Raw genomic sequence first — 23283 nt, 5'->3', positions numbered from 1 at the left:
CCGATCGAATGCGTTTACCGTCAACATCAGTCTGTAGGGGCAGACATGTGAGAGTCGCCTGAGTCGACCCAGAGATTCAACTCGGGGGACGGGGACGCCGCTCGGTGGTGAGGATCCCCTCGTGGACCTCTCACTCTGCGGCCCTCGCCGGGCGCATCGTCTCCGTTGCGATGCGCCGCGATTGAAACGTCTCTGATAGTTCTCGCAGATGTTGCGTCATCTGATCGGCCAAGTTTGATCGGCCGTTTTGAGAACGCCGCTCAAAACCGATAATGGGAATATCGGCCGATATGGATCGGCGCCGATCAGATCGGTGCATCCCTATTGAGAACATATTCGCTGACATGCACGTGAAGAACACAGTTTTTTTTAAATTTATTTATTTTCCATCGCAGACTTTTTTTTGACTTAGGCGCTCGGGATTTGTCATAGGCGTTCGGGAAAATGGTTTAGGCGCGCATCCAAATCTTCTCTATGCAGGAAAAACCCTGCTCTGTAGCGTCCGGCCGGTGAAGAACGAGCCCGGCCTGCAGCCTGAAGACGTCTCTGCTCTTCGCCACACGTTGTTTTCTCGGGAGCCGGATGGATGACGTTGAAGTTGTACAGTAACGACCTCTGAAGCGCGGCGGCTCTTTCCTTAACTCGAGGTGTAGAGCCGCCGCTCGGACGCAAATATCGGTATTTACCCTCGGTGGTGCGTGTGCGGCTAATCCGACAGCTGAGGGCGAAAGGGACGTGGCCCGTGAATGAGTCGACGGCGGGAAGCACAGCTGATCAGAAACAGCTTGTTCCTAAATGTTTCATCCATCGTTAACTGATGTAATGGCGATGTGCGTAAGAATCATTTTAAATTACAGTGTTTGGTTATTTTATTGGGCCACAAACAAAAAGTCTTCTGTGCATACTTCCCCTGACAGAACACGTTCAACAGACGCAAGAAATAAACCCCCGACAATGTTTTATGTTTTATTTATAATCCTTAAAGACTTAACAGCAAGCACAGTTTATTGCTACAGCAGACACTAATTTCAGTTAGTGGGCCTATAATGTGTTTGTCTGTTTACAGAGCAAACAAACAGTCACATGTTTTAATAAAGAAGTCAGTCAACGATAACTGCACATGCTGCACATATTCTTCAGTTGGTTCCCTTGCTGAGGAGTTGGAGATGTGCAGCCAACTGCTCCTTCTAGTCTCATCCTGTCATCTTTTTGTCAAAACAAATGTCCGTTCTTTAATTTTGTACAATGAAAAAAATTGGGGAATGGCGGTACATGGAGAAAATCAAATAGCAACATTGCAAGGATGAAGGTTCAACCGTTGCTTTCACAACATATTTACACACATTTATTTCTGATAAATAATCATCAGTAATGTGGATTAAATGACTAAGTGTGTAAATGCAATTAATAGAAAGTCACTTTACTCTAAAACAACACTTATGGGGTATGAGAATATCCAAATCGAAGACTATATAGTCTATTGAGTAAATGGTGAATACTGTATGCATTCATGACATAAAGGTAGTTAAAATAAAAAATACTGGAATAACCCAGCACTATTCCATGTGCAGCATGTTGGTGTGTGCAGGTTAAATGCCCTCAGCGTCCTGAGCTCTGCTGAGATGTTTCTGCCAAGTATAAACTTCACTGCATACGGCCTCAAACAGATAATCATCCTGGAAGTGCTTCTTTTCAATTCGGACCTGACATTTTTTCTGTGTGCCATCTTCATTTACTCTTACCCAGTAACATATAGACTGATATGAACACATCTGAACAAAAGAAAAACATGTTTAAAAAGGTACAAATTTAAAAATGATTGAAATAGCCCTAGTGGTTGCAGAGATACAGCCTTTTTAGTTTGGGTTTGCAATTTTCGGAGCAGAGGCCGAAAAAAAAGCTTTGTGCTTAAAAGCTTAAACTTTTACGCGCCGACTATTAGCAACTTATTGATCAATAGAAGTGAAATCCAGAAACGTGGCTTTTGCCGAAACACCAAAGACAAAACTAAACACAGCTTAGACACAATGTGAAAATGAAGCTCTTCGCACAGGTGCGTTGCCCTTGGTTGCACAGGTGTTGATGATGTCGTGTTCGATGATGTGCCGTCTGGACCTGGGGAAGAAACGCCTCGGGACGCATCAACACATCATGGGCGATGTGCTGCCTGGCGTTGTTGGTTGTGTGTGTGTGTGTTGGTTGTGTGTGTGTGTGTGAGAGGCTTTCTGCTGCTTGTGGCTGATCGTTTACCAAACTAAGCGTAGCAGCCTGTTAGGCGCCCTCATTTCTCTCTCGCCCTTCTTCTCTTTCACTTTAGTCTGAACTGAGCGACCGAAGCCAGAGACACTTAGATTCTCCATCTACCACAATCTCCTTCGTAAAATTTCCTGACATTAATCGGGTATAAGATTATCATTTTTAGTAACTGCGTGGCCCCGAACGACTTACAAGTTAATGTCTTCATAATAAACTCTAATTTGTGTCTGTGTTTCAGTCATAAAGTAAACACACGCCTCGGAGGGGAAACGAGTAACAGAGGAATTGTCCTGTGAGAAATTTGCTGAATATTCATTTAGTCTTTTTATTTTAATTTTATATCCATGTCAGACAACTAGCGATCACTGGGGGGAGCGAGCATGCAGTCGAAGACGTTCCCGTTGTTTATTGACAGATAAATAAATGATTGTTCGTTGGCCCCCCAGATAGAAAGGCCCTGCACGTGCACCGCTTGGTGCAAAGTGCTTGTTTTAGGGCTTTGGATTTATCTGACAGGGCTGCCTGGAGATGCATTCTCAGGCAGCTCTTAAACCACTAAACACGGAATATAAAAGAAACTGACGTCAATTAGCTGATAACAAATGTTAGAGGCTGCTGTCAAGATCCGGAGTTTCTGTGTCTTGTTTTGTGTCTTATTTTGAAGTCCTGGTGTCCTTTGTTTCCCTGCACTTCCTGTCCCTGTGATTGTCTGCCCTGGTTCTGATTGTTTCCTCCTGTGTGATTACTAGTCCCGCCCTCATTGTGTCCACCTGTGTCTCGTTCCCCGGTGTCCAATCACCTCCACCTGCCTGTGTATTTAAACCCTGCTTGTCTCCGTCCCCAGGACGCTGTCGTCCCGTTTGGTTCGTGTTGTCGTACAAGTCGTGTGTGTTTCCTGTAAGTAGATAGTTAAATATTTAAGAAGAAGTTGTCGGCATTCGGGTCCTCTCTCTGGCTACGACGTCCCTGACATCTGCTCCCCACCTTTTGCTTCTTCTCTTTTTGAACGCACTGTGTTTGTCTCGTTCACGTCCGGTTGCCTTTCGCATCTCTTACAAACTTTGTAGATATTTTTGTGCGGTTAATTTCCAGGTGCTGGCATCCTCTGACAGCGAGATGAGTTTAAACTGCCGTGAGCGATGTGGGAATCATAAGGGAGAGAGACGCTTTCACACATTGGAGGATTAAAGCGTAATCTTGAATTGTGAAACTAATATAATTTGTAAATATGTGTTGGAACAAACCCAATGCATGTGTTTATATCCCAACTACATGTATTTGAATGTATTTTGGGGAAAGGGAAGCCAAACAGTGCCAGAGGAGCTGTCCACAGCTGTGGTGCTGAAGGCAGTCCTGCACTGAGCGGCTTTTTAATGATATAATGGTGGTAATATGATGTTATCCCCAATAACTATATCATCTTTATTTGTGTTACTTCTCTGTTATTGTGATTGTGCTTATCTATGGGTGAGTGCTATATTATATAATATGTGATACAATATTATGTATTCCTTCAATATGCTAATTTAATGCGCAATTTACTTTGTCATGGTGCCAGAGCAAACTTGATAATCTAATAGTGAGGATGATGTTCAGAAAATGAGTAAGAAAAGAGGAACAAGGAACAAGACCCCCCCCCCCCCCCAAAATGTTATTATAATCAAATTAGAGTTTCACCTACATGACTCGAGCTCTTCTCAGAGGCGACACATTTAAATACGGTTTGACATATTTAATTAAATGCATGACATAAATCTCTTTCAGTCTTTCCGTCTTTTCTCCTGACGACCTGATGCAGCCAGATTAACTCCAAATAAATGACTTAAGTAACTAGAATGAACTCGCTACTTTATTACTTATTTTTATTAATGTATAACTTTTTATTACTTTATTAATTTGTATTAATTTTGAACTTCTTTATTACTTTTGTACTTTTAAATTACTTTTGTACTTTTTATTACTCTTAATTTTTTACTTTTTATTACTTTTTTAAATTTGTATGACTTTTTCTTAATTTCTTACTTTTTATTACTTTATTACTTTGTATTATATTTGGGGCTGTTTGTGATTGATCCAATAACACTAATATTGATCCAGTAACACTGATATTGATCCAGTAACAGTGATATTAATCCAGTAACAGTGATGATGATCCAATAACAGTGGTATTCATCCAATAACAGTGATGATGATCCAATAACACTGATATTGATCCAGTAACACTGATATTGATCCAGTAACAGTGATGATGATCATCCAATAACACTGATATTCATCCAATAACAGTGATGATGATCCAATAACACTGATATTGATCCAGTAACACTGATATTGATCCAGTAACACTGATATTCATCCAATAACAGTGATATTCATCCAATAACAGTGATGATGATCCAATAACAGTGATATTGATCCGGGAACAATGATATTGATCCATTTACTTTACTTTTTGCCTAATCTGATCTCTGAACTAACATCCCTTCATGTCGGCATCAAGTAATTAATGAGCACGCGTGTGATCTCTTTATAAGCATGCACAGATGAATTTCCTGGAGCAATCAACATATTTCATGATTTGCTGTATCATCTATGACAATCAGCATTTTTTATGTAGGCCTGAAATTGATGATTTTACACTGAAGTTGAGTCTTTGCTCTGTTTATTCCTGTGAAAACGACAATTAGCCCTTAAGATGTGAAGAAGAAGTCGTATCTCGTCTCGTTGAGGACTTTCTCTCCTCTTATCCGACTCGCTCAGCTCCAACAGATGATTGGTTCAACAGGCCACGAGCTCTGCAGAGGTTGTTTGTGACTTCAGAAGAAAAGCTCTCCTCAGAGCGAGAGGGCTGCGTGTGTGTACGCGTGTGTGTATGCGGGTGTGTGTGCGTGTGTGTGTGCGTGCGTGCGCACAACATAAATACAGGCAGGCAAGCTGTGCTAACACTAAAATGTGGATTGTGTGCACATGAGATGTGACACGGTGAGAGAGTTACAGCACAAACAATATTGTGTTGGGAACTATTTCTGCTCTATATGTGGGAGGACGGGAGCACCGCTTCTTCAGAGACCAACACTAACCCTTTGTTTTATTGTTAGACAATATAGCGGAGCAGGATTTGTATGGCTATAGAGATATGCAAATCCTTGCTCTCTCGCTCTCTCTATCTATATCTATATTCAGTTCAATTCAGTTTATTTTGTAAATCCCATTATCACAAATTACAAATTTGCCTCAGAGGGTTTTACAATCTGTACACATACAACATCCCTGACCTTTGACCTCACATTGGATCAGGAAAAACTCCCAAAAAAATAGAGGAAAAAAACCTTCACAGGGAAGAAACCTTCAGGAGAACAACAGAGGAGGATCCCTCTCCAGGATGGACAGAACAATAGATGTCATGTGACCAGAAGGAATCATTTCAGAGTAACAACACATTCAATGAGTATGACAGAGTGTATGAATAGTTGGTAGGAGTCATGGACCACGATCCAGACCTCCGTGATCCATCAGGCAGATGGAGGTAGAGAGGAGTGGGCGGAGCATCATCAGAAGGGCCATGGCATCAGACCCAGCCAGGTCCAATGGACCCTCTATATCTCAACTGTAAAGCACAGAACACGGTGTATGGGTGTATGTGTGCCAAGATCAGACGGAAGAATTTCCCCCGGAAGCCAACACCACTGATATACCTAAAAGTATTCTGCTGCTCTTGCATTGATTCCCGTTTCCATTTCCTGTGTAATGGACTTGCCAGTAATGAGTGCCCGGTGGTCTGATCCGACCTGACAGCTCTCCATATTATCAGCTGCTGCGAGCCAACTAAATATGTAGGGACAGCACCTTGAGTTCTCCTTTATTACAGCGGAGGGGGGGGGGGGGGGAGAAGACTTTTGCTTCATAACTTTAGCTAATGATGGAAGTTCAGATCTTATTTTTGCGTACATGATTGATGGATTGCAATCTGACATGTTTGATTTATTCCTTCTTTTTTGACGTTGACATGATGCTTAATCCTTCAATTGTTGATAACGCATATTTCATTATATATATATATTATGTATAAGTTATAGCCTTACTATAACTTATACATAATACATTAAAGTCCAAACAGTAAACACTGTGTAGGCGGTGGGTGAGCCGAGCCTCCCACCTCACAGCTTCCTGCACATCAGCTGAACCCCGTCTGCACCCACGGGCTCTCCATTATTCTAACAAATCACTTGATACCCTTGAACACGTGGTACTCCTCGCTCCCCCGCTCTCTCTCTCTCTCTCGGTCTGCATCTCTCTCCGCTTCATTATTCCGCACCTGTCAGCGGACGGCGGTGCGCGCTCCTCTTTATTTACCGTCATGACTTCTGGAAAAGACTCGAGCGGCCCGGTGAAGTCGGCCCAGCAGCAGGAGCAGGTAGGACCTCGGACCGGCTGCGGTTCCCGTCTGTGCTCGTTGCTCCCATCTTTCGCTTCTGGCGTGTATCTCTCTTAGCGCGCACGCGCGTGGAGCTGATCGGAATAAGATAACCAAAATATTTGATATTTATGACTGTTGCCGTTTAGCCTCTTTTTTTTCGTTGTACTTTTCTGGCTCTGTTCCAGTGATGCACCAACTTCCAAACTTTTTCCTAAATATTTAATGAACTCTAATTGTAACCCTTTGCCCAAAGGTGTAGCACCTACAGCGCCGCCGCTCCCATAACGCTACGTGCTGTGCGCAGGGCACCAAGTCCTAAGGGGGCACCACAAAATAGGCACACAAAAAAATCCTCATAGTTATAATAATTATAATGCCGATACTATTTCAGTCTAGAAATATTAGGCACCTTTTAGGCATGTATATCACAAAACAGGCAGAACAAGAGAGAGAGCATATACTTAATAATCTGTGCGGTTTCCTCTTTTCATGATAAATTGTACCTGGTGGGAACATCTTCTGGTCTTATGATGGTTTTTAGTTTAATTTCAGGAACTACTAAAGGTAAACGTTTTCACAAGAAAGACAGACATGTGTGGGTGTTAATCGCTCAGCATTGTTTTATCAACTCATTTAGTTTCAAGTGCGCTTTGCATGAGGCCACATAGGAACACTGCAAAGTGATGGAATGGGTTTACATAAGTGAGCTCCTGCCAATAATTCCTTTTAAACGTGCTTCACAGGGAAGGAAGTGAACACATCTTGACAATTGCATCGCAGGTGTTGCTTGTTAAGTTTTTTTTTTTGGCACCGATTTTCCAAAAAGCTCTGTTTCACTGCTTGAGGTGAAGGTTCTCTCCATTATATATAATTGTTGCATGGGCATATATACATAAGTGATATTCCTCAAAGTGGCTAAGAACCTCTACGTTCTCGTTTTAACTTTCTCAACAGCGTGAGGAAATCTTTCTCGGGTCTATATGTGTACAAAACCTTTTGAAAAAGCGTAAAGTGCTTTTTTGTTGTTGCATCCTGTTCATACGTTTATGAAAGTGGATGTGCAGTCGGCGGCAGCACAGCAGACCCTTAATGTTCAGATCAGAAAAAAAGAGAGCATGGCATCTCATGAAGGTCGAGCTCACAGAGAGTGAAATGCACACATGCTCATCTGCACACGTCGTAATGCACGTGCAGCAATCCTTTCACCTTCGATAATGAAACAGAAAGACGCATCTTTATTCGCTCCGGCCTCTACTTCTTGTCCTCTTATCAGAGTGCACAGTTTGTACAAGCATCACAGTTTCCTGTTGGACGGGGAGCTCGGATAATATATACCCCCTCCCCATCAGCGACGCCACATCAACAGTGACCTTGCTCGTTGGTAATATCAGTTTCAAATGCAAATGCCAGCCTGTGCGTCGACTCTTTTAATGATGCAGAGAGACGAGAAGCAGGGATTTGAACCGCAGCCACTTGGTCTGCAACGGCACTGACGACAGTGGAGGTTTCAACGCGGTTGGCCGAGGTGCGGTGCGGGCGCACGGCTCTTTATCCAGCTTGAATCTGAGGAATATAAGCTTATCTTATCTTCTCCCTTCGTGAATGCTGCCGCTTTCTTCACGGCAGTCATTAGATCCTCAGCAAGCGCACCTCCATGTTGTTTACCTGATGCACTGTCATCCCCTTTGTTGAGCACCGCTGCAGAACAGCCCCGTCACGCTGTTGCCGATCGTGATGCTATAAAGACGGACTGAAATTGCCACCATTGTTGCTCTCCGTCTGGTGTTTACACACTCGCTTCTTCTGAACTCCAGGTCATTGTCTTGTTGAAGACGGCAGCCACTTGGACTGTCTCTATTTCCACCCGCAGGGTAGAGACGAGCTGTCATTTAAAACACAGGCGCCTACCTGACGGGATCAAAGGTGACTCATGCATACAAAGACCTGTTACATAATTGATGAGTTGGGTAGACTCTGTTGTGATTAAATTAAATTTGAATGCTGTCGTGACTCTTTTCACCCCCCATCCCCCCCCCCCCCCATCCGAAACTTTCATCCTTCTAAATGGGTTCGGTCTGCACGTAATGCTTCGGAAAATATAATTGGTCTCTTATCTTTTCCTTCAACTTGAAATGGATTTAATTAGGGACATTTTTAGGGAAACATAACATAACATTCACCTCCAGCTGATCCACTCGTGAGTGATTTAACTTCAGTGGCGTTGTCGTGCGCTGCAGTTATTCTGATGATTAAAAGATGTTGTCCAAGAGGCAGGCGGTAATTCATCTCTCCTGAGAAAACACTTCTTTTCCTCAGTCTTGCCTTTTTTCTCCTGTCGATAGATCCGGTATACGCGCTGATGCCGCCTCGGTTTTTTAAACTTCTCATCTCGCTCCCAGTGTCACGCACTCGGCACGACATGTTATTAATTCTCACAGAGACCAATGAGAAGCCACATGGAGCCCAGGGAGACGCCATGTTTATTCTCTTTTGTCTCTTTCACATTTCCCTTTCATCTGGATCTTTTCCTGCAGATCCTTATTTCTATTAGCAAGAAGCTCAAATGTATATTTATTCTACACAGATCTGTTTTGTCGATTCTTTTAAACAATTATCCTGAGAAAGAGTTGCCCAGGAGATCTCTACACTTTCATTGATGACAACACATTGAGTTCATATTACTTTTGTATCTGCTAAACTACGTTCCTGTGGTTTCCTTTGCTGGGAGATGTGCTGGCCTTATTCTGACATATTCCTGATGGTCCAACGTATCGTTGGTCAACACAACTGTATTATTTTTGTGACTGGCACACTAATTATTGTAAGAATTGTGTTGTTTCTTCTTAATTGACATTTGGCTGCATGATGACAGAGACACGTGCCCATCTGTGTGTATCCACATGCTCTTTATTGTATTGTGTGCACGCTCAGCAGAGAGGGTGCTAATGCATTTTATCGACATACTTGATGACATAACACACAACAAATTGGGCTACTGTGGAAACCACTGGAACACTCCGGTGGCTGTAAATCGACGATTGTGCAGTAACTTAAAAAACCAGAAAGCCTTCGCCTCACAGACGTTTATAGGCCGAAAGAATAAACAAATCAATAAATTATCTCTTATTTACTTAAACCATCTTTGTGGTAAGTCTTGACAAACCTCACAGTGAAGGAGTAATCCATAAATAAGTATGAAATAAGGTATAATGATTATTAATTACAAAGGTTGATCAGTCAGTAATAGGCATTAATAGATATTTCTATACTGTCAGGGTAGGAAATGTAACATTTTTGCCCCCAGTGACTGAAATCCAGGCGCATTTAAAAAATAAATTAGGGGCACTTTATGAAACTTGTGAAATAACATTTAACCTTTGTTCAAAAATAATACATGTATTTAGGCTTACAGTATCGGAGCAATTGTCATAAAAATGGCAATAATAAGACTACTAGACGGACAATCACATTAAATGTTATTCTTATTTTTTCTTTTTTTTAAATTCATATAATAATTTGTTCAAACAACTATGGACAATTATAACTCATTTATTTGTTTTTTTTAAATGAAACATTATATTTACTGATTGTTGTGTGTGCGCCTACGTGGTGCAGATAGGACACACACATCAAATAACCAAAATATAAAGCTATTAAATTATCGTAATTATGGGCATTTTTTGCCCCTCTATATCAGAGGAAAATTCTATTTCTTTGGGGCAGAATAATTCAGTACCAGGTAACTATCACATATTTAAAAACACACACACACACACTCTTGAAGATGTGGACTAGATCCCTCGGAGCGCCCCCCTCTCCAGTCTGGTAATGTATCCGTTCTGACAAGGAGACGAGTTAAGCTCAGTGGCGTCCCTAGGCTAAAAAACCCGGGGCTAAAGCCCCGAATGTTTTTTCATTAGCCCCGAATGTTTTCAACCAAAAAAAAAAAAAGATTTGGTACACAAGTGGTTAACACCTCCAGGTCGCACGTGACGTCATTCACCCAAAACAGCGGAGTCAGACTGGCAGCAGGCGCACGTAACAGCAAGCTGCCGTCTGAGAGTGTTTCCCAAACGCAGCAGGCAGAGTTCTCAAAAAAACACGGGATTTATTATTAATAACTAGCAGAAACAGGGACAAGAACCGGGCAGGAAAAAAAACGAACAGACACAGAACAAGCAGAAAGACAAAAGCTAAATACACTGGGGAAACGAGACACAGGTGGAAACAATCAGGGCGTGGCTGGGGACAATCAGGACCGAAACAGACAAGCACAGGGAAGGAAGCGCAGGGAAACAGGAAACGAGACAGGGACTTCAAAACAAAACAGGAAACACTCCAAATCATAACATTGTGTAGTAAGAAAGCCACAGAGAATTATCATCCGACTCAAATTGTATCTCTGGAGAGCTTTAACTTCTTCCAGCTCATTGTTTTGGTTTCACGGCCTGAGGCTCAACAACGACAGCTGCCGCACAAAGTGAGCGACTCACTTTTAGAGCATGTAGCAGCTTAAGTAAGAGCCAGATGAAGTCCTCAGGAAGCACAGCACACATCACACAGCACACAGCACACAACACACAGCACACAGCACACAGCACACATCACACAGCACACAGCACACAACACACAACACACAGCACACAACACACAGCACACAGCCAGAGGGAGAGTCACTATGACACGTTATGTAACATGAATCCAACTGAATACTAATGTCACTTAGTGTCTGCTGGATGTGCAGCCGCTAACAATGATCATCATATCCACTTCATGATGTCATCATATGTCAGGGTTGAGTTATCAGCCACAAAATCAATTAATACTAAATGAATTGATTGAACTAGATGTTCCTTCAGTAAACTATAAAGTGCTGGACTCCGTCTCCTGACATTGAGAACCTGCTAAACACGGATTACTGCAGAGCTGCTGCAACCAACTTTAATCAGCAGGTAAAGGAAATGTTCCCGAGCCCTTTCATTGGGCGACTGTAGTGAAAAACACTGAAGTCAAAGATGAGCTATTGTCAAAGGACTTTGTGTTACGTGAGCAACTGAACTGCCTCTTCCTCTCTTCCTCTGTTTTTGTATTTGTGTCTTCCTCCTCATGCCACAATGTGACTTTCCTTCAGTACTTTTCCTGAGTGGCGCTAGTCAGATGTGCCGATCTATCGGATTTGGTTTTCAGTGCACTCCATAATCTGTCGAGGTGGCTCGACTCACAGCGTTGTGCTCCTCTCTCCTTACGGGATCACTTCTCAGCTAACGCATTCACGTTACGACGTCCCATCTGAACAACATGTAGTCGTCTTTGTATCGCGTAAAGCTCGCCCTCCACGTTGGAAGACGGAGACACGCTAATGCGCGACAATCCATGAACCAAAAGCCAGCTGGCATAAATTCTTAATCTCCTTCATGAATGCCCATCTTTTATTGATGCTGTTCCAGAGGAAAAGTTTACCCCTATCTCCAAAGGCGACTGCCTCTCTCTCCAGTTTGAGTGATATATCTGGTGTCGAGGGTCGGATGTCTGCAGCTGAAGTTTGCCTTTGTTTCAAATGTCTGCATTCTCTTATGTGTCATTTTTGTTATTTATTTCTAATTTCGCGAGCCTCCGGTCATATTTCCCACGTGACACTCGGCAGTAATATTAGTCCCCAGTGTACGGCACCATCTTCACTGCAAATCTGACTCAAATGACTATCTTGGTTCCCTTGGAAACCAGGTGCTCAGAGATCAGTACAGATCCATTTCATACTTCAGCAGCGAGCAGAGACAAAGAGACGGTTAGACAGAGGGAAAGTGGGAGGGAGAGAGGATTAGAAAGAGAGAGAGAGAGAGAAAATGGGAGCATCTTCTAAACTTCACCTTAAAAGATGTTTAGAGCCCCCTTTTGTCTGGAAATAAAATGAAAATAGTACCAATTTGATTGAAATGCATTTGCTTCCCTCCCTGTTGGATTCTCTAACTCTTTAAAACCGTCACTCCCAAAATGCACCGGGTTTATTTAGGTGTGGTGTGTGTGGAGAAGAGGGTGAAAATGGCTCCGCTTCTCATTTATTGCTGTAGCTTTTATCGTTATCAGCTGTATGGCATGCGCGCCTGCTCCTCACACAGATTAACAGACACAGACGGCTTCACGCAGACAGCCAGTAATAATTCACCGTGTCAGGAAACGCTGCCAAAGGTCAAGCTTTCCTTTTAGCACGCAGATGAGCGCTTTGCCTCGTTAAGAGCTCTTCAGTAAAGGTCAGTATCCGGGGAATACAAAAGTTTACTGCTGCTCAGTTTGTTGCGTACTTCAACGCGTCCGACAACGGGGAAATCGGCTGACGTGAAGTTAGACCCTTGCCTGCTCCTCGGGGGTTTTAATGTGCCGGAAACATCCGAGCTGTTGGCGATTCACACATTTTTTTCATGTGCCTGAGTTTGGAGCTCCCGGCTCCTTTGTGGTTGAGTAGGAGGGTGAAATGTTCCACGCTGCACAAAAGGATGAAGCAGTCTGCAGGGACAAAGCAGTCATAGCTCAGACACTTTAATAATAATAATAATAATAATTCATTATATTTGTAAAGCGCTTTTCAATGACCCAAAGACGCTGTGGATTGCAGGAGAGAACACCGCTATTTTAAAACATTCGCTGCTGCTTTGGAGTCTACTTTTTGAAAACATGGGCTCAGTGTGGGAGCAAGTTGTTAGGTCTTTAACAAGGAATAATCCTCTATCTGTGTATGTCGATACTAAGGAGGTTTAATTGGAGGAGTTTCTAAAAGATTGCACTGAGATTGATGGAGAGTTTCATCATAAAAACATTCCCCAGTTTTGACGTACCGGATTCATTTTCAACCTCAATTCAGATAATTCAGCATGATGGTGGCTCCGAATGGCTCTCACCTGTACACGAGGAGATACTCAATCTGTAATTATTGTTTTCATTTGCCAATGGGCTATGTGTGTGTATATGTGTGTATGTGTGTGAGTGTGGGAGAGAAAGAGAAGCATAACTCCGGCTCTCGAGACGAGGTTGGAGATGAGGAGATCCGGTACCTCCAGACCTCATGGGTACTCTGGGTATTGACTCGTGTCTTATCGGTTCCCGTTTAGAACCGGGTTTCGGGGGGGGGGGGACTGGTGTGCAGGATTGGTTCCTGGTCCTCGATGGAATAGTTTTCCGGATGGATGATGTCGTCATTCGTGCGAACACCACGGCTCAGCACCACATGAGATGGATGGCGGCGTTTTGAAGTGACTCGACCGAGCAGGCGCGGTGCTAAAAAGCGAACGTGTGAATTCCTTTAAAAACCTCTGTCGAGTTTCTGGTGCAGCTCGACAACGAGGCGAGAGCCGTCACCGACGTACAGGAGCCCACTGACGAGGGGCGAGGAGGCTTCAGGGGATGGTTCATCATTTTGAAAAATACGCCCTTGCCCATGCAGAGAGGACAGTTTACAGAGGAAGTCAAATGACATTTGCACCTGGGAAAACTCCCGACGGAGCGCTTTTAACGGCATCAAACGAGAACCATCAGGTTTGACATTTTTCAATCCCGAGACACACACAACAGTCTCATCGGGGTATGGACTTTAGGCTTTAGCCACTCAGCGATTCTCAGACTTGATTCGGCTTCTTCTTGCCCTTCTGGGGCGAGAGACCTTGAAGAAGACTGAGAACGAGACCGATGAGAGACTCGTACTCTGGTGCACACGTTCCAGGTCACTGGCGAAGTCACTGCAAAAGTGGATTTTGGGGAGAGCTGCACATTTATCACGAGGGCAACATGCAGTGAGCAAGTCACACACACAGCTTCCCAACATGGTGGAGGGAGGGAGAGAGGGAGAGAGGGAGGGAGGGAGGGAAACCCGTGTGACGGAAACAACAGCCGTACTGTAACAGTTTGATGTTCTCTCCCAGCTATTTATTTCTCTCTCTTGATACAGCTGTTTCTGTCATTTCTTTTATGTGAACGCCTTCGTGAAGAGAATGTGCGCTTTTGATTTCAGACACGTTGCACAAACTAGATCCTGAATGTACCCATTGACAGTTCACCCTCCTCTATCTGCCACCAATGGGGGTTTCAAACCGTCTGATTCAGAGGTGAAGAAGGAAGAAGGTGTTTTGCAGCCGTCGAAAGCTCTGCAGGACATTTTGAACCGTGATTATACTTTTAAATGGAAATATCTCCATGAAACGCCATATATGACATCAGGCAAATATAGGTAATTACCTTAGCTGAAAACGAATAGCTGGGTTTTAACGTCATAGCCTACTCTCTAATAGCTGTTGCAGATGCATTGGGTAGTGTTAAACCGCAGCGACCAGCATGGAGCTTGTCACAGGAAGTGTGATGTACATCCGCCACATCTTTCCCAGGTATGTGTCATGTAACCATGAATGTTGGCTGTGAAGGTTAATGGCCGTATTCATTTCAACTGGTTGCTGTTTTATTGAGGAGTGTATGGTGAAGAAAAGGAAAACGTCAAACCGTATTTGATGCTTATTGATTTGAATTGCGAAAAAAAAAGTTCCCTGACCTCTGATTTATTATTTGGGTGTCTGTTTACAGAAAGGCAAACTGCTCATCAAGTCATCTGCATCCTACATTTCCACAGCCTGAATTAGCCCACAGGAAGATGTGTTTAAGATTAAAAAAGTAGTCGTAGTTGGAAATTATTGCCATGCGCCTCTCGTGCTTACAGTCAGAGAGATGACTCAGTCAATATTCACTCACATGGCTCCCAGGCTGGTCTCAAAGTGTCAAGTATGAACATATTCTGCTGAGAGACACTTTTCATCCGTTATGTGGCGCAGATCCAACTGTCACATCTTTTAGATCCAACTGTCACATCTTTTAGATCCAGCTGTCCCATCTTTTAGATCCAGCTTTCACATCTATTAGATCCAGCTGTCGCATCTTTTAGCTCCAGCTGTCACATCTTTTAGATCCAGTACCTCTCCGTCTGCCACAGGCTGCACCGGACCGGGCTGCATACAAGTCACCTGCGTTTGCCTTTTTCAGGGCAGATATACGGGAAAAAAAGCCAGTCGGCAGATGGAGAAACAAGATTGTTATCGCTTGTCAAAAACCTCTTATTGTTTATCTCTGGCTTGATTCAGAGGCCCGGTTCTGCGATGTCCAAGGCAACTTCAACAGCATGTCTTTCAGGGACATTAATATCTTATGAGTTTAGTCAACACCTGATCGTGGACAGCCTTACCTCTGCAGTGATAAATCAGCGTATTGCCGTGCCTGCTCTTTTCCTATGTGTACTCACTGCCTTCAGTATTGATTTGCTTCACTATGAAACAAACTGTGCAGAGACGGGCAGTGTACATGCACACACACACACACACACACACACACACACACACACACACACACAGTAATTTAAAGTCATCTCGGCCCCGATAGTCGAGCCACGTGTTGTACTCTCACGTGTACGCACAGACCCTCATTAACTGGTGGACGGATCACTGAGCTGCTGCATACTGTAGACTCACTGCGGGCAGACGGGTCTAATTGGTAACAAGGATATCAACAGCTGGACTGATCCGGGGGGGTGGAGCCGCTCACTTTCCTCACTCAATGCGTCCGTCTGTCCAAATGCCCACATAGACCAGAAACCCTGATTTCTTAATCCCTCAACCCTCTAGATTGAGATTGTATTCATTCGTAAAAGGTATCCTCATTAGTGCTGAACGAATAGCGGCTCAGAGGAGCCTTATCTCTCTTATGAATCAGTCGTTGCCAACGACTGGATTGGGTATCTTACATAGTCTTTTATTGAACTTTTAGATCTGCACGGCATCAATGAGCCACACAAGGGAAGCCCCAATGCTCCTATTGTTCTGATCATTTCAGTCTACTTTTAACAGAGAATACAAAAATTCAAGGTTGGCGTACATCGTCTGTTCTACGGATGAGAGGAAATGGAAAATAGAAATATGTTCAAAGGTATTTAACAAAAACATGTGATTTATCTCATCAAAAATGGCTGGTTTACCTATTCAAGAAATCATATAGAGATGAAGAAATGTCAGTAATAACAGTTCAGCCCTCTTCCAGATGGACAAGGCCTATTGTGGAAGTGGGGAACTTACTTCTTTGTTTTTTCCTGCTTCGTATTGGACACGGTATGTCCAGGAGGAAATTATAGTGTGTGTGTGTGTGTGTGTGTGTGTGTCTCTGCGTGTGTGCGTGTATGCAGAGCCCATCTGTAAAATCACAAAGTAAAACTGTTAAAATGAGCTTCTAGATCAAAATAGCTTAAGATCCGCGCGTAGCGAGTCGCGGCCGGTCTACAGAGGCCACCTGACTGCTGCCTGAAAGGTTTTGTATGTCCTGCGGACTTTTGCAGTGTGTGTTTCCAATGGCGCTGATTAGCCATCTTCCATCTGCCGGGCGGTGTGAGGAGAGCGGCTCATTATTTTGCCCGTTGTATCCGCGCTGGAGACGTAGCTCTTCTGCAGCTGTCGGGCAACGCTGCAGGGCCTCTCTGGTGTGCGAGCGGCGGGGAGCAGCTGGTGGACGCCGTGTTACTGCACACGAGTGGCTAAGTTTGTCGGCATCTGTCATCTGTCTGCCAGCGAATACGCTGTCCTCAGGCTCCAACTGAGACAGGTCAAAAGACATCCGCCTCTGTGGGTTAAGATCACTCTGTGTGTGTCATTCTCCTGAAGGTCATCGCTCATATTAGTTTCCTTCTGCAGAGCTGTGGTGACACTCATCTTGTCTGTTACCTAAATGCTTTGAAGTTGATATTGCCTCCAAGTGTAGGTGTGTGTGTGTGTGTGTGTGTGTGTGTGTGTTTGCTTGTGCATCGATGTAGTTGTGTGTGACGTGTCATATTGTTTTTCAGGACCTGGTCGGCAGCGCTCCGCCGCAGAGGAACTGGAAAGGAATAGCCATCGCCCTGCTGGTCATCCTCATCATCTGCTCCATGATTGTCACCTCCGTCATCCTGCTGACCCCTCGTATGTAGATCACACACACACACACACACATTCTGTCAGAGCGTGCAATCCTCCTAACTGACGTCTTTATCGGTAGAACATGATCAGAACTTTTGTAATCTGGATCTGCATAAGAGTAACAGCCCAGGCGATGATTGTTTAACTCCAGGATTTAGGACATCGTGTGTCCTTTATGTAGCAGTGGAACAAGTAAGAGTGAGAAGCTTTGTGACGCATGGACATCCGGTGTCTGACCTGAGATTTTAACAACATATAAATCATCGTGGGCCTTGTCTGGAGAAACGCTTCCAGAATACAGAATACAGAATCAGAATACAGAATCAAAATGTTAGACACATGAAGAATTTGACTTGGCTGGTGTGTACATTAGACAGACAAACAAAACAACAACAATCAACAGTCAACATAGTGCAATCATTTAAACATGTATGTATGTGTGCATTAATGTATGTATATGTGTATGTATGTATTTATGTGGGAATTTGTCCATGTATGTACTGTATTTATGTGTGTATTTGTCCATATATGTGTGTATGTATGTAATTATGTATGTATGTGTGCATGTATCTATATATTTATGTATGTATGTGTGCATGTATTTATGTATGTGTGCATGCATGTGTGTGTATACGTGTGTGTATGTGTGTGTGTGTTTGTGTACGTATGTGTTCGTATGTATGTGTGTGTTCGTATGTGTGTGTGTGTGTGTGTACATATGTATCCTATATGCTTGATAGTAACTGTTCCCTTTGCCTCCACACATGACACTCAGACACCACGTATCTCTGCCTCAATCCTCTCAGCTGATTATTTGAACATCATCGACTTTAATGCGCCAAATAAAACCTTTTTTCCCCCCGTATAATTATTCTGCAGCCCAGGAAGCTATTTGGGGAAATGTGAAAAAACTCGTTTCAGGGGTCAAGGTTTCAGAGACGTTATGCATTCTCCGGTTTGTGAGTACACAAAGGTGGGGTCGACGCCTCACTAGGTAATGGGCCTCTTAATGTGTAATGCCATCCAGGCCTGTTTAATAGAGATGATTAGGTGGTAATAACTCCAACCGATTGTCGGATTGGCTCAGCTTCACGGAGACCATTTGCCTCATGTGGGAAATTAGCTTTCTCCCCTCACTCTGCGGATTCTTGCCAGAGGAGAGCATTTCTCCAATTTGATAAACACTTCACAGCGTCTGACACGATAACGTCACGAGAAGCCCGTTGAAGAATCTGTCACCCGAACTGTTTTCGCACGGAAACAGCGGGCTGTCAACCGGCTCCACGACTCCCGCCTGACGGTTGTTTCCTGAGTAACGGTGTGCTTAGAGAAAGTTAAAGGGCTCACCCGCGCTCTCTCTCCTCACAGCCACTGTAACGACTCGTGTGTAGTTACACTCAAATGCACCCTCGACTCCAGGGATCCTTCGAACTTATATTCCACACTCTGGAAACGGCAGGCAGAGTATCAACAGGACGAAGGGCTGGTAGGTTCTCGGGGAGTCGGACTAGCGGTTTAACCAGGGACAGGCAGGGTCGGCAACAGGACAGAGTATCAACAGGACGAAGGGCTGGTAGGTTCACGGGGAGTCGGACTAGCGGGTTAACCAGGGACAGGCAGGGTCGGCAACAGGAAATCCATCTAGAAACAAGTGCTGGAGAGTCTGGCATAGAAAAGGAAGAACAATCTGGCAAGGTGTGTGTGTGAGGCAGGAGACTCTATCGGGATTTGATTAGTGATCAAAGACAGGTGTGTGAACAGGTGAAGAAAGTCAGACTGACGAGGTGGGAGTGACTGAACCACAGAGTGAGGAGCTGAACTGTGACAACAGGTGTGTGAACAGGTGAAGAGAGTGAGATTGACGACGGGGAGTGAGGAGGGTGTGGAGCTGAAACTGTGACAGAACCCCCCCTCTAAGGGTCGGATCCCAGACGACCCAAAACAAGAAAGAAAAACAAAAATCTTCGGCCTCCTAGGGTGGGTGGCGGGGGCCCGGAGGAGGGAATTTGCGGCACGACAGGAACAGTCCAGGGGTTAATACTCAACCGACTTCCCCATCCTCTCCTCCCCGACGGGTGAGTTGTCGTGATCGGAAGACGACTCCTCCTCATCCTCTTCAACATCTGACTCCGTCGATGACCGAGAGGGAACAGGGTTTGGCTGTGTAGCCACTGTGGCCACAGGACCCATGGCGGGCTGGTCAGGGTGGCTGCGGTGAAACTCCCTGATGAGAGGGGGATCCAGAATGTCAACCAGGTATTGTAGCCCTCTCCCACGCCGGCGGGAACGAAGTAGGCGGCGAACAGTGTAAGTCAAACCTCCATCGATGAACCGTGGTGGTGGAGGACGCTTGACAGTAGGAACCAGTGGGGACTCCCGAACCGGCTTCACCCTGGAGACGTGGAACGATGGATGGACCCGCAAGGCCCGGGGCAGTTTGAGCCTCACCACTGCAGGATTGATGACCTTCAGGATCTCGAACGGTCCAATGAACCTGGGTCCCAACTTCTTACATTCTACCCGCAAGGGAAGGTCTCGGGTCGAAAGCCATACCCTCTGGCCAGCCTGGTAACTGGGGGCTTCAGAGCGGCGCCGGTTGGCTGCCGCGGAATATAACCGTTGAAGCGCAGCTCTGGCCTCAGCCCAGGTACGGCGGCAGCGGCGGACAAAAGCCTGGACCGAGGGGCAGGAAACCTCCTTCTCCAGGGCAGGAAACAGTGGAGGCTGGAACCCGTAGGCACACTGGAACGGGGACATCCCAGTGGCAGAGCTGGTCAGGGAGTTGTGGGCATACTCCACCCACAAGAGTTGCTGGGACCAAGACGCCGGATGCTCGGAGACCAAGCACCTTAGAGCCGTCTCCATCTCCTGGTTCTTGCGCTCCGTCTGGCCGTTAGACTGTGGGTGGAATCCCGATGACAGGCTTGCAGTGGCCCAGATAAGCGTGCAGAACTCCCTCCAGAAGACTGACGTAAACTGAGGTCCCCGGTCAGAGACCACGTCCGTGGGAAAACCATGAAGCCGGAAGACATGCAGCAGGACCAGCTCAGCAGTCTCCTTGGCCGAGGGGAGCTTGGGCAAGGGCACGAAGTAAGCCATCTTACTGAAGCGATCTACCACTGTCAGGATGGTGGTATGTTTATTGGACAGCGGGAGACCGGTAACAAAGTCCAAGGAGATGTGCGACCAGGGCCGATGGGGCACATACAGAGGTTGCAGAAGACCCGCAGGAGCCTGGTGAGATGGTTTATGCTGGTTGCAGACAGGGCAGGCATTGACGAACTCCCGGGTGTCTCTCTCCAGAGTAGACCACCAGAATCTCTGCAGCAAGACATCCCTCGTACGCTGGCTCCCAGGGTGGCAGGTGAGTCTGGAGTTATGGGCCCACTGGAGGACATCAGACCTCAAGGTCTGAGGGACAAACAGGCGATCAGGAGGACAGGAGCTAGGACCGGCCTGGTCCTCCAGGGCGGTCTTGACTCTCTCCTCTATCTCCCAGGTGATCGAGGCAACCGAGACGGGGGCAGGAAGGATAGTATCATTGCAAGGGGTGGAATGCCCCTTGTCCCCAAACTGGCGGGACAGGGCGTCAGGCTTGACGTTGCGGGTACCGGGCCTGTAACAGAGAGAAAAGTTGAATCGGGTGAAAAACAGAGACCATCTGGCTTGCCGAATGTTCAGTCTCTTGGCGGACTGAATGTACTCCAGGTTCTTGTGGTCAGTCCAACACAAAAAGGGCAGACTGGTCCCCTCCAGCCAGTGGCGCCACTCCTCGAGGGCCAGCTTCACAGCAAGCAGCTCCCGGTTACCCACATCGTAGTTTCTTTCAGCAGGTGCGAGCCGCCTAGAAAAGAAGGCACAGGGATGGAGCTTCTGGTCACTAGCAGCCCGCTGAGATAGGATGGCCCCCACCCCCACATCGGAGGCATCCACCTCCACAACAAACTGTCTCTCTGGGTCAGGAACTTGGAGGATGGGGGCAGAAGTAAACCGGGCCTTAAGGTTCTGGAAGGCCTCCTCAGCCGAGGATGACCACTGGAACTGCACCTTGGATGAGGTCAGGGCTGTGAGTGGGGCTGCTACGGTGCTATAGCCACGGATAAACCTCCTGTAGAAGTTTGCGAATCCCAGGAATCGTTGCAGCTGTTTACGTGAGTCAGGAATGGGCCAGGACGTAACAGCTAACACCTTGGCAGGATCCATCTCCACGATCCCCTGTCCCACGATGTACCCCAGGAAGGAGACTGAAGAGACGTGGAATTCGCACTTCTCTGCCTTAACGAACAGGGCATTCTTCGGGAGGCGTTGGAGGACTGCTTGAACATGGTGAACGTGCTCCTCTAGGGACTTAGAGAAAATAAGAATGTCATCTAGGTAGACAAACACCTGCTTATTCAACATGTCTCTTAGCACATCATTCACTAGGGCCTGGAAAACGGCCGGGGCATTGATGAGACCAAAGGGCATAACCAGGTATTCGTAATGTCCGGTGGGGGTGTTGAAAGCTGTCTTCCACTCATCGCCCTCTTGGATCCGGACCAGGTGATAGGCGTTACGCAGGTCTAGCTTGGTGAATATGGTAGCCCCTCGCAGCAACTCGAAGGCAGAAGAGATGAGTGGAAGTGGGTAGCGGTTTTTAATGGTAATGTCGTTGAGGCCCCTGTAGTCAATGCAAGGCCTCAGTGACTTGTCCTTCTTTCCTACGAAGAAGAACCCCGCACCTGCAGGAGAAGAGGAGGGACGGATGATCCCAGTAGCCAGAGAGGAATTAATGTAAGCCTCCATGGCCTCCCTCTCAGGAGCAGATAAGGAATACAGGCCACCCCTGGGTGGAGTGGTACCCGGTTGCAGGTTAATGGCGCAGTCGTAGGGTCGATGTGGAGGCAGAGATGAGGCCTTGACCTTCCTGAATACCTCCCGATAGTCATGGTATTCAGTAGGCACCCCCGACAGGTCCAAAGCCGAGCTGGAGCCGGCTGACTGCCGAGGTGCAGCACCCTGTTTCAGGCAAATCAGGTGACAGGATGAACTCCATCCCAGGATGGCTCCTGTGGCCCAGTCAATGTGGGGGTTATGGCGGCGGAGCCAGGGGTATCCCAGAATTAATGGATGCTGTGGTGACCGCAGGATAAGAAACCGGATGGTCTCATGGTGGTTATCAGACAGGAGCATCCGGACTGGCATGGTCTGGTGAGTCACTGTCCCCAGTAGGTGGCCATCCAGGGCGTTGGCAGGAACAGGGCATGGCAGAAGTACCCGCTCGATACCCAGCTGGCGAGCTAGGTTCTCGTCAAGGAAGTTGTCATCAGCGCCGGAGTCAAGGAGCATGGACAGGGTATGGGATCCGTCTGCGAGCAGAAGCTGAACATGGCACAGGGGTCTTTGATGGGAAGAGAGTCTTGTGGTTCGGCTCAACAGTACCTCCCCTACTTCCATGGGTTCAACCTCCCCTGGCTCCGACCCTGAGGTGCTGGTAGCTGCTGGCGGGTGTTGAAGCCAGGTGGAGGAGCGGCGATCTGTCTCCCACTTACGTCGCTCTTGTCGCCTTGCCTGGATGCGTCTGTCCACTCGAGAAGTCAGTTCCACTAAGCCATCCAGGTCGGCAGATAAGTCGAAAGAAATCAGTTTGTCCTTAATGTATTC

The 23283-nt window shown here is 46.0% G+C and overlaps 1 protein-coding gene across 1 annotated transcript in view; it reads left to right on the top strand.

The window, feature by feature from the left end:
• LOC130198546 (dipeptidyl aminopeptidase-like protein 6) overlaps window positions 1-23283 on the top strand; it is a 69488-nt gene that overhangs the window by 23946 nt on the left and 22259 nt on the right. The window contains exon 2 of the mRNA XM_056421739.1: window positions 17529-17643. Coding sequence (XP_056277714.1) covers window positions 17529-17643 — 115 coding nt within the window. The remainder of the gene's footprint in view (window positions 1-17528; window positions 17644-23283) is intronic.

The sequence above is a fragment of the Pseudoliparis swirei genome, chromosome 8 (assembly GCF_029220125.1).
Source record: "Pseudoliparis swirei isolate HS2019 ecotype Mariana Trench chromosome 8, NWPU_hadal_v1, whole genome shotgun sequence".
Classification (NCBI taxonomy): Eukaryota; Metazoa; Chordata; class Actinopteri; order Perciformes; family Liparidae; genus Pseudoliparis; species Pseudoliparis swirei.
This window is presented reverse-complemented; position numbering and strand designations above follow the sequence as displayed.